At 37.6% G+C, this 12,882-nt stretch overlaps 1 protein-coding gene across 1 annotated transcript; it reads right to left on the bottom strand.

Annotated features, from left to right (window-relative positions):
* Positions 1-349: 349 nt before the first annotated feature.
* On the bottom strand, positions 350-1,896 carry LOC137932978 (BOS complex subunit TMEM147). Its single transcript, XM_068776673.1, has 4 exons — positions 1,717-1,896; positions 1,501-1,642; positions 1,247-1,369; positions 350-790 (listed from the first exon to the last, which is right to left on the bottom strand). The coding sequence occupies exons 1-4, from the start codon at positions 1,791-1,793 to the stop codon at positions 443-445; spliced, it is 690 nt and encodes a 229-aa protein (XP_068632774.1). The 5' UTR covers positions 1,794-1,896; the 3' UTR covers positions 350-442.
* Between the last annotated feature and the right edge of the window lie 10,986 nt (positions 1,897-12,882).

The following is a 12,882-nucleotide window of genomic DNA, read 5'->3' as shown; positions in this document are numbered from 1 at the left end:
ATCTTGCTTCGGGCATAGGGGACTTATACTGGCTTCAGGACAGTAACATTATGTTAACAAAAATACCAAAATCAATACATCATCGATAACAATTTCAATGCTCTGAGATTAACAATTCATGATTCTTTTTATTATCAAGTAGTTAAAAAAGAAAATTCATAGACTTATCAGACTCCATTTAATTATAGATAGTAGGAACAGAAAGGCTTTTATTAGAAACATATGTTCCTGCTAAAAATATTTATAAAAAAATGGACGGTTGGTGAATATGTGGACATTAACTTCACAGGTATAAGAGGGATATAATTGTAAACAAATGTTGATAAAACAATAATTTTATTATGTATAATTTATCATTCAAAACATTCACCATACTGATAAAAATGTATATCTAAATCATTCTTCACACAATGCAGAAAGCAAAATGAGTTTAGATTATGCTTTATATGCCAATTTGTTGTGCCAGCACAGCATACATTGCTAGTGCTGTAAGTCCAATGGCAGAGGCATGAACAGCCCGCAAAGCCAACAAGGACCATGCGCTTAAGGATAGAACACTGGCCACAGCATCTTCTAAAAGCATTCTGTAGGGAGACAAGGCAAGTAGAGAAATAACTATGGGTGTATGTTTCTTTGGTAAATCACTCCTTGTCCACAACCATACAAGGGCTGCAGTGGCAGCATGTTGCAGCAGAGCCACGTTAGATTCGGCACAAGACCGCACATAACGCCAGTCGAACTCTGATCCACGTGCTCCCACCCACAGCAGAACACTGCGTGTCACTACAACCTGTAAGGACAGTAATTATGTTTTTGTCATTCCATTCCCTGTTCTATAACATTACTGTAACATTAGTACACAGAGACAATGTTTTACAATTAATTCAGTGCCTTTTTTCCCGCCTTATATTAAACTTATGACCTTCTGACAAACATGACTTGCAGTTGTTTTAATACAAAATACATTTGCATCATAAGCACCTTTATATATAAACTTAATTTAATTATTATTATTTCCAGCGTATATACATGTGCAGCTGCATTCAACTTTGAAATCAAATTTTTATGTAATAATAACACACACATCAACAGTGTATGATTTTTAACAGTGTATGTATCTTTTTAATTTGGGAAATTTTTTAAATGACCTTTTGAATGTTGGTCTATTTAACAATTTAATAAGATATATTCGAGTCTAAACAATAATTTAGATGAGTCTCATATAAGTGTAAACAGGACAACTCACCTCTGCACTCGCCCATCCAATGGCTGACGTGAGAATTTTTGCATGGCCCTTCCCTGGCACTGAGTTCAGTGCAAAATACAATCCCAAAAGATCTGCAAAATCTACTGTAGCTTTCAAGATTTCCTGAAAATATCAAATAAGTTGATAATTTCCTAGTTCTAAATGTTAAAAATAGCTTATAACTTTTTTAAAAAAATTACGCTGTATGTGTATGTGAGAAGTTGGCAATTGTACGCCTTACGATACTAACTTACCAGTAAAACATCATATTCCCCATTGACTTGGCCGCTATCTGAATCGGGAAAGAACGTAGCAAGTAATAACATTTTGCACAACTGTGTGAATATGTACAGGCCTCCGGCGTAGACACATTTCGAAAACGTTGCGTATTCTGATCTGAAAGGGAATCACGTGTGGTGTTCTAATTTTTAACATTAATATTGATATTAAAACATTAGGTTAATACGTACATGCCAGAAAACTTGTAGGCCATATGATACGGCGCGTACACTAAGGCAAGGCAATTGCCGAAATGATACAAGGTCATTTTAATTTATGTTTTCCTATTTTATTTTAATCTAATATAAATACAATAAACTATGGCTTCGATACGAAGTTATCCATGAAGACAAGACAATTATGACAGCAAACTTCACCTAAATCGTACAGATAACACAACGATAAAACGATGTCAGACTCACAAAACGTTCCGTTTCACACTGAGCTGGTGATGATTTTAAGTCTTTAATGAAGTAGGTAAATATTTAGTTCAGTGTAATTTGTAAAAAAAACTATATTAATAACGGACATTTGCTTACTACTTTGTTTTATGAACTATTAGCTCATTAAACTTCTATACGCAATGAACTTTTGTATTTTGCAGGAACATAACAACGTTTCGGTTTATAGCTTAACAAATAATAATAGTTATATAAATAAATACAAAGTTAATTTGTTTCTGGGTAATCATAGCAAAATAAACTTAAAGTTCTCTGCAAAACTACATATTATAACTTGGAGTCTTAAAAATAAAGTTAGAGGCAGTTAACAAGTTTTAGAGAAACTGTCAAAAAAGGCATGCGTAATACGAAATAATACTTTTGAAAGCAGCGGGAGAATACTTCCAATTTGTTTTATTAAAATAAATAACAACTTTTATTAGATTGTATGTATTAATAAGTTTTAATTGTTATTTGGACGTACTATACATATATTTTTAAGAAGCTCAAGGTAGGCTCAACTATGTTTTTTTGATTTTCCAAAATATGTAGATATAGTGTATATTTTGTATATGCATATCAATAATAATATTAATATTTCATATATTCTTATAAATGATTCAATTGATGTAATTAATTATTGTGATAAAGTTAATAATTGTTTAGTTACTTGTATCGGTCCTTAGAGGGTGCCCAATTCAATGAAAGAGATGCAAAACATAGGGGAGCTTAAAAAAGGGGTGAGTTTTTGAACCCTTTCGTTTTTTAGCACAGGCGCAAAGGGGTACGCGGTTTGTTATCCAATAGCAGCATAGAGTTTGTGAATTTCTGATTTTATTCGTCCTGAGAAGTGTTCATCCTCCGCTCGGTGGGCTGTGTGCTCACCGACTCTCCGCAGTGCCCTTCTGAATTTCATTGCAGTAACCTGTTTGCATTATTCAAATGAGATCTATGAACGGAACCATGGTTTTTGCTCTTTATTTGTTCTGCATTAAAATGTTTTGTGTAACTTTATTCGGCAAGTTATGTTTTGGAATAGTGTTCACTTTGGATGGTGCAGTGTTGGATTGATTCATATTGGATGTTGTTCATGGTAAGTTGATTGATTTAAATGTTTGTGTTGTAATTCAATTTGACTGACATTTTAAATTTTCTTAATACCTTAGAGAAATTCATAAATCAAAAAACATCACACTGCCATGTTACATAATTAATAATTGAATAAAATTTTTTATAAAAGGAAAAATTGGTTTTGTTGTTATAATGTTGAAAATGAATCTTGATATATAGTTATTGCTTACATAGCCTTAGGTATTATTTAAAAAAAAAAAAACATTGAAAAAACAAAATATTACACAGGGAGAGGAAGTTAGATATTTTTGGTTTTTGACACCTATATTTATTCCTCATACTTTATTATTAAATGCTATAACATTTTTGTTATTAAAAAAACTTTATGTATTTTATATAAAACTTGTAATTAACATTGTGGTAATGGTCCTATATTTTATGCCTAAAAATAGTTATAGAATATAAATAATCTGCTAATCTATCATTATAAAAAACAAAAGATATTTTATTCTATTGCAGACACTTGAGAGTAACAATAAGTGTAATATATATACATACTTATATATATATATATATATATATATATATATATATATATATATATATATACACATATATGTAAAATATCAATAAATATATATAGTGACTATAAAATTCCGTTAAGTTGATGAGGGTTTACAAGGCCCACTTTCAGTATCTGATGAATTACTGTCCCTGATATTCCAAATATTATTCTTCATACAGCCACATTTTTCTTCTCGACATCTTAAATCTCAAGAATTTCTAGTTTTATTTCTAGTTCTTTGAAGAACTAGTGTCGTCAAGGATTTTCGCAAAACGCAAACGGTCAAAGTAACGTGATTTCAGATGTTACAGTAATTAATAAATAATAAAAAGGTATTAATATAGTTTTATGTACACAACCCTGTTTATTTCTTCCATAGACATGTAAGCGGACAGACATAGATTTAAGAAAAATACGGTATATTGCAATTACGTTGTAGACATGGACAGCTTTTTGATGGCTTTGGTTATACATAAATCTACAAATAAAAATAACTATGTAAACCTCTTTAAATGGTCCTATACAAGAAATAACCAAGGCGGGAAAGCAACCGCGGCGCTGTACAGGATTTTGAGAAAAGCTGGTGAAACTGTATTTGCCTTGTAACTTTGTAATTGCAAAGGGCTTGCTTACATTGAGACGACATCGATGTTTCTGAAGGGGACATCACGGGGACAGCTTTAGCCTTCCCTTTTTCAATTAAATTCAGAATATCTTTATTCAAGTCGATATTATTTACACGGACTTTTAAATCGTCGTTTTAACATTATAAGCAGTAAGCTACCGCTGGCTCGGAGTACGTATCGCTTTTTTTAAATGACTTTTTTGAATCGTTTTTTAATTTTGTCAGCATTAGTCTCTATGCTCGTTTAAATTAGTATTAAAACGCTTTGATTCATTGTATCCATAGTGTTAGTGATAATTTCGTTGTTCGATTTCAACGTCCACCTTTGGAAACATAGGACTAATTTACTACTAAAACAAATATAATAAAGACAAAACTAGCACAGAAATTACTTAGTAAAGGAATAAATTAACAGTGAATTTGTATGCGGATGCGATATTTGTTGAAAAAAATCCTTAATCGATCTGAGTATGCGTACATGATTAATATAATAATTAATCATGCCCATGTATGTGTAAATCAAACGTTAAGTTTTAAAGAAAAACAGTTGTTGAGCTTCTGACCGGCTCTTCTGTGCAGGTCGGAATTCCGGCTTACTACTTATAATGCTAAAATAATTGACGATTCAAAAGTGCGTGTAAACGGCTACTTGATCAAAGATATTTTGAAGTTGAACAATAATACATGGCAAAGAGGCCTCTAGAAACCTCCCTTGAGCATTGTACCCGGGCCCTCCGCCTGCCGCGCGGTGGCAGTTGCCGGATTCACAAAATGTTGTGTGCGGCGGATAAAACATATTTTGCGGATTTTTTAGTCCTACAATATGCGTGTTTTTAACGATTATTTCGTTTAACCTTTAAAGTAACCTGTTCATGTTATTATCCACTGAGAATCATTAGCCGTGACCATTTGTTCACGTTATCAGAAGAATACCAATAGAACGCAATTTCATAGAAATCAGAATCAAATTGGATTTAGAGAACATAGTGGCGCCCGTCAATTTTAAGCTTCGGGGTTCCAAATAGCATAATAGCAGTTCTTTTCCAAGATTTATTATCATTTAAAAATTCTTCACAGTGTTATAGGTTTTTTACAAGTTTTTTTTCAATTTCAGTAAATATTATACAATAAATCATTGCTTGATAAATTAGAGATTATACATGCAAACAGTGAACTGTAAAACAGTACACGTTTGGCCCAAAAGATTTACTAATTTTGAAGAGCTGCTTGTGGGCATACGAAGAATTTGTGAATTCCGCTCGGATTTCTTGAATTCACCAATCGTTGACAAATCGTATCAACGTCAAAAATATTGTACTAGTCGGGTCTTGCCACGTTGCCACATTTACACAACCTGATTTACAATGACCGTTTGGCCAGTATTTTTTCATTCTACCCCACAAGAAATGTTTTTTTTTTACTATTTCGTAACATTTCGAAGTAGAGTTACACATGGTCTAATCATCTTCAAAGGAACCTGCATTCTCTAGGCCATAATTATACTTAACTGTGTTTCTAACCTACCGGCACGAGCACGAGGAGGTTGTGGCGAACTTTCGATCAGGCCTACACCTTGTAGTAGATGTTTGTCAGTTGACATGAAAACGTATCCGATGTTACAATTTCATTAGGTTAACTTTCTGGTACTCACTTAGTCAGTAAATATTATATGTCTCTTGTAAATACTATGCAATAAGTCTCAAAAGTTTATCAAAAAGAAAACCCGTTACAGCGTAAATTCTTTTACATTAATATTGTAGCAAAACTAAAACTGAGTTAGCTGTAGGATGTTACCAGATCAGGCCGCGCGAGCCTCAAATTAGAAGTTGAATGATGGCCCATTGAGAATCTGTAGTGAATTCCTATGGCTAAAATGATAATGATGATGCCGTTACAGGGAAATCCAATCTGGTTTTAGTTATTATCCAATTGCGCTCTTTCAGCACTTTCTCATAACGTTAGCAAGTGATCACCGTCACCTATCCAAAATGAAGTGTGTGTGTGTGTGATTAAATAAATAAATAAATAAAGGGGAGGTCGCCCGGCACCCGCGCGCATCTCGCATGTGTCGCGGCATATCATTTCCAACAATGCGGCGCACGAAATGAAAAGTCCTCCGTTACGGCGCCGTCCACTCACGACATCCCTCCATTACGGCATTGTACTCTGACAATGGAGACAGAGTATAAAGAATCGCAGCCATTAGGTAAATTTCCTTATTCATTTTTTTGCGTGACACCCTCGACGCGCAAAGAGCGGGGAGCCATTATTTATCATGCGGAGACGCGTCCGGAGATCTCAATCTTGCGACGGCGAGAGGGTTTTTGCGCGCCCTAATCGATTGGGGCAGTGCAGGTGCCGCTACACGACGCGCTCCCGCCTCGATCATACACTTTGCCCAAAACTCGCCGTCAAATTGATGTTTACATCGCTTTTTACACTTTTTTATGGAACCCTCAACTCACTGGACTTTAATTGTGGTTTTTACTGATTAATTGAATAACAATTGTGCACAATTTTTACTTCGGAATTTGAATCTGTTAAACTTCAAGGAAACTTCAGTGCGATTGATTTTCATTGACAATAAATGTAACAGCTAAGTATCGCGAAACCATCATTACATTGCAGTAAGCCGAAGCAGACAGCTTGTATTTTTGTTTAACATAACAATGTTAATGCTGTGCATGATTTGAATTTTAAAATTTCCGTGTTGTACAGTTTTGCTGTAGATACAGGAGACAATGCTGCGACGTTTCATCACATAAAAATGTGTTAAAAATGTAAACACTGTTTCACAATAACAGCCATAGCTATTTACTTCTACCTATGTAAGTTAATTTCCAGACACGCTGGATTTAACTTGAACCTTTTTAAATGGTTCTTTAATGGTTTTAGCTGTTCTGCAATAGATGGCGATAGCGGCGCGGAAAACTTCGCGCGCGGGCGGCCGCGAGTGCACGCGATCCGCGATAACAGTTTTATTACTAGTAATTACTTATTGATGACGGTCGTCGTGAAATGTCTTATTGTAAAGTTGATAAGGTATTCCGAGAAGATTGCCGGCCGGCGCGCATCCCATCTCGGTTCTCAGCTCTAACAGATCGTTAACGACTAATATTTATTTCAAAGAAATGATGGAAATAAGTCGAAGCGTCCCACCTGGACGTGCGGTATGTTATTGGCAGCGGACTGGCCACTTACTGCTTTCACAGCGTTTCCCTGACGCCACCGGTCCGCAGTGGCCCTTGTCGACGATATATGGGGATGCACGTCGGTCGCAGTTATCGTTTGCATTCCGTGCCATTTGCGCCGCGCAAAGGGCTACTTCAGTTTTTACGGTCAATCAAACAGAATAAGCTAATCGATTCGAAAATGTCAGTATATTAATTTAAAAGTCAATCGCGCGGCGTAGTTAACAGGTGTAGGCGGGTTATGGAAAAATAATTTCAATTCGGGGGCGAGCGCTCGATGCATTATTCAGGGCGCGTGCAGGCCGGCGAGTGCGCCTCGCAGATAAGCGGCGCTCAATACGTGAGCCGGGACGCCGGGGTCCGCGCGCCGGGGGCCTTATCGGAAACGGCTTACGGTGACCCCATGCAAACTCCCTAATGTGACATTCCTCACGGCCGCCCGACCCTCCGCCGATCGATCTCGATGCAAAGTTCCGGCGCGGGGGATGCGAGTTTTGTTTCTCGCCCGTTATCATTTTATTGCTGTGTATCTGCACACATGCCGCCCCGGCACCGCTCCGACATGTGCCCTTTTATTCCCACTTTTCTTTATGTATTCTTTAAAGGTTTTTTACTTAAATCTAGAGACAAAGTTTTGTGTCATGAATATGTGGACGACATTATTAAAATTGGATGCGGTATTTATGTTCTTAATAGGGTCCCTGGTGAGCCGGACAAGCACGGAGATATTACATCCGAGGAGATAAATCGTCGGGGTTACGCGAATAACCTTCCGATTACAATTTTGTAATCGCTGCAGTGATTTTAAATTGAACCGCGTAAAAATTCAAAGCTCATGTTAATGCAAGATTAATTAATAATGCTTATCATTGTGTTAAAGATTGTATAGAAGATACGTATGCCTGGTGAAGAATATACGATTTGTGACGAACACATTGTGAAACTAGAGGTGAAAGAATAATTATTGAGGTTTTTGACAGGTTTTTCTCGATAAAATTAACGGCCCGATCCTGGCAGTGGTCTATGTCATTACCATCGTCGTGTCAACGTGTCGTGGCAGAAGATAGGCGTCCTCTGCAAGGCATAAGCCTCCCTTAAAGATCGCCACGATATCTGTTCCCGCGCTGCCCGCATCCGACGGTTTCCCGCGGCTTTAACAATGTTGTCGGTCCTCCTTGTGGAGGGTCTGCTCACGCCGCGTCTACTGCCTTCTATAAATACATATTTGAATTTTTACATATATCAATGTTTTGCTTAGCAAAGCATACATATACTAAAAAAAAAAAAACAAATTTTGAAAATAGAACGCCTACTGCAGATATTCTCTGAGGCCGAGCTACGATTTTTATTTTCATCGACTCATCATCATTAGCGATCGTTTCATTGAACGCGTCAAACGATCAGACGCATCGCTTTGTGTCGCCCGCGGAGCCTCCGCTGCCTCGCTAATTAATTCATTCGTCACAACGAACGGCGAAGTGGTTTCTTCCACGCGGCGCGGTCGCTGTGTGCGTTTGTGTAATACACCATTACAGATAAGATTTAATGCCACACAAGTGCACGGGTAATATACATTATACTTAAAACTGTAATTAAACTAATTTAGGTATGAAGCGCTATATAACATACGAGTATTTGCTGTTAGTTAACATATTTCACACCCTGTGCAGAATCAACGGTTTTACACATTAAAAGTCAGTAAAAAGCGTATTCAAAATTCGGATTACCACATTACAAATTTAATTATTGCTAATTATCGCTCCCTGCGGACTTTGTTTTGGCAGAAAAAACCTGTCGTATTCAAACATGAGAACTGAGCTATACATTCACCCTTTTCAAGCGTTTACAACTAACCAATCAACCTGTGTAATAAATAAAATGCTAAATAACACCAGGATAATGCTAAATAGAAGAAAATTGAACAGCATACAAGAGGGTAGGAGGTAATATATATATGAAATATGCACAGTAAACACTAGAAGAATAAAAATTTCATGCGCATAAGGTTTGATTTGACCGAGTTAGCACATCTTTCTATGGGCCGTGTGTACGCTCTTACAATGAGATCTCAGATAATATTCGCACGCTGTTGCCAACGCTACATTGTAAATCACTTCATAGAAGATAGTACCACTTGGTAATGTGATCGTTTAGATTTCAATGTTTATAAAATTTATAATGTCTGTAAATATATCGAGCCGCGGTAGCTCAGTGATTGTGATCGTTGGTCGCGGGTTCGATTCCCTGAATATAGTCCCATATATAATACATACATTATGCATTAATTATATCGGATGTGCACTGTTCTCAAACAAGTTTCCAGAGGATGGTCAGCAGCGTCCCCAGCGTACCACAATACCACATTGCGATCGCCAACTCGCCTGTCAAGCGTGGCGGTTGTGCTGTCTTTGAGTTAGGCCTATGCTCGTGGGTGCCTATGGGTTGAAACGACGACGATTATATAAATATATATAATATACATGTAAAGTGTCGGCGAGGTTTTTCTTCTGTACTTTTCAAGTCTGTCACATTTGCTATCCGAACAGTTGTTAGGCTCATTCTGACGCTAATAACATAATCTTCGGTATATTGATGGTATGATAAAAATATTTGAAGTTGAAAGAATTTGAGAGAAACGGAAAGTGAGATGTCGGTGACAGCTTTTGAAGGAGTTTATTGTTCTGTAACAAAGCTGTAAAAATAATTACGCGACAGGTCTGCTAGCGAAGCATTTCGCGTGGAAGAGAGTATAAGAATGCGGGCCGCACACGGCCGCGCGCACGCACACAGCTCCGCGCGCGGACACCCATCAGTCGCGGCTCACAGCGATAGCATCACATCCGAGCTCGGAATTCATTATTTATTTATAGGTAACATGGCCGGCTCACTGAATATTCGGCTGCTGATCAAAAACTCCAATCCGGTTTTATATGCCACTGAATATTGAGCGGCGGCCGCTCTTATGATACATATTTTGCGGAGATGGCTCGGGGGAGGGGGGCGGGTGGGGGTGAGGCGCTTACCTCTGACTCTCATGAAGAGCAGAACCTCATTGCTATAAATACAAAAAGGTTATTTAAACTCCATTCGGCTTACGTCGATACGCGGCGTCGCTTTCCACATAATATCAACTGATCGTTGCGGCCGCTGTGCTGCCTAGTCTTTGTACACATGTTTGAGGACTGTTTCGGCTAGGTGATAATTTTTCTTTCTAGGTTAGTTTTTAATGCCAAACAGCGAACCAATGCCTATGCACAAGAGACTGTGGGATGTCAAGGTGCACGTAAGGATAGCACGAAGTTGTGTTTAACAAATAGGCGCGGGTGCCGAGAGGCCGCCCAGCGCTGGGCGTGCGCGGAGCTCCGTATTTATTCATAGGCCGGGTGTAGTTCTGTCCGGTCATAAATATTTAAGGCGGCTCGTGCCGCTAGGATTTTCAATTCGGCAGCGCGCCGGATCCCCTCGGAGTGTCGGCTCTCTCTTCGCGGATTAGAGGGGTTTGATGTACGGCCGCGGGTGGCGGTAAATCAAATTTTGATTGCTATTTTCTTTGTGGAAATTCGCAATCGTCCGCCGGGAGCGGCGCCGCGTAACGTGGGTTAACCGATCCCCAGGCGCGCCCTCCGCTTGCGAGGATTGTGCTATTTTTTCTATCTCTCAATCCAACGTCGAGATGTGATGGAGGAATTTTTTTTCTATGTACGTATGCGTATGTACAACTTACAGTGAGTTCTTTACATAAATCTGCCAATTTCAATGATGTACGTCTATCTTCGGTTTCTGAACGAATCATTGTGTCATTTATAAGGTAGTAAAGGCATGATCTGGATGTTATGTCAAAATCCTCAGTGGACATAGATGCCATTAGACGTGTGGTTAAAGATATATTTTTTTAATTTGATTCCTCTAAAAAAGATTACATTAGAAATAATCAAAATTTTACTTCAGAAGGGTGGTCAAAATGTTTAAGTATAAATAGACACAGCGTGCATTACCTAGAAAAATAGATAGTAAGCAAGCATACTATAAAATTAAAATTTAAAATGATTAAAAACTAAAAAGAGACCGAAAATAATCTGATAAGTTTCACAGTTGACGCCTTCAAGTTTAAGTTTGATTGTATATTTGTAGATAGATATAATATAAGAAGTTACTGTGTGAGCTAACGAATTTTACAATTTCAAAGAGTGTTTGTTTCAAAAAGGGCGAATTACGGTGATGAACATCATTATCGTAGTGCGTTTAATTAACGTATTCCTCATCACCAGTTAACGTTATATTTCGCAGCCAAGCTGTCTCAACTGTCCGAGTGCGCATCGTCCGGATGTTCGATGACCACAATGGGCTTCTATTACCATAACTTATCACTAATCCGTACACAGGTGTTTCGGATTAGGACACGTACCTGACGTCGTAAAGGCAATAGCGCGCCACGTCATTGTGACAAGCGCGAGCGCGGGCCACATTTCCGTTAACAAAATGTCATCGTCCCCTGCATTAATAGATAAAAAATAAAGGAAAAGTAACTGTTTGAATGTAATAATGTGAAAGTAGAAAGTTGGCCGGGCTGCGCAGAATTCTTGAAGCTGATCGTCGGGCGGAATTGATACCGATTGAAGTTTATTTAGGGCTTCAAATCGAATTTGCCTGGGTAACTTGATTCCAGTGAAATAGCGCGCGGGCGCCCGCGGCCGCTCGTGTCATCCAATTGCGGTGCCGGCCCGGCCGCCCCCGCAATATTTGCGCTGCGCTCCCTTCCTTTGCAATCGCTGGAACTTTATTTTGTAAAACCGATCCAACCGAAATCGCTCACACAATTTCTCATTCAAAAATCGATTACGAGTCGGGACTTGGGCCTGAAGAATTTTCTCACATAAAGTTTATTTACTTAAAAGCATACAAATTGTATTATATTTATTAACCGTTGTTAAAACCTGCTAATGTTTTTCTAAGTTTGTTTTTAAATATTACAGTAACTATATTTCTTCAAATCTACTCAATATAGTTTTTTGTCCGTTTGTGTCGCCTTCTTAAATTATAATTATACTGAATCTTGCTGAATGTTAAGTTATTTTTTTTAATGATAATACATGATGCTATGTGTCGAGTTGTTTAAATTTAATATTTGCGCATTTATGTTTCTTCGCGGCGTAAAAACAAAATCTAATTCATAAATCAAGGACATCTTTATCGCGAACAGAAGGTTATTTTGGTGTAAGAAGTGTATTATGAAAATGAATTCACCGCATATCGCATAAGTGGGTGCTCGCGGCCGCGCTGTGTGCCTTGCACTCGTCCGCGCCTTGTTTATTCATTGAAATATTATTCTGAAATTTTATCAAGAGCTTGTTGCGTCACTTTTAAACTTATTTACTTTTTATTCTATTCGTTGATTATTAATTTCACATTTTTGTACTGGCAACACATAATTTTAAACATACATAGAATATTAATGATATAGAACA

This window comes from Battus philenor, unplaced genomic scaffold (genome assembly GCF_028537555.1).
Source record: "Battus philenor isolate CCGP_79_NKW_IND1 unplaced genomic scaffold, ilBatPhil1.0.hap1 SCAF_12, whole genome shotgun sequence".
NCBI classification, from domain to species: domain Eukaryota; kingdom Metazoa; phylum Arthropoda; class Insecta; order Lepidoptera; family Papilionidae; genus Battus; species Battus philenor.
This window is presented reverse-complemented; position numbering and strand designations above follow the sequence as displayed.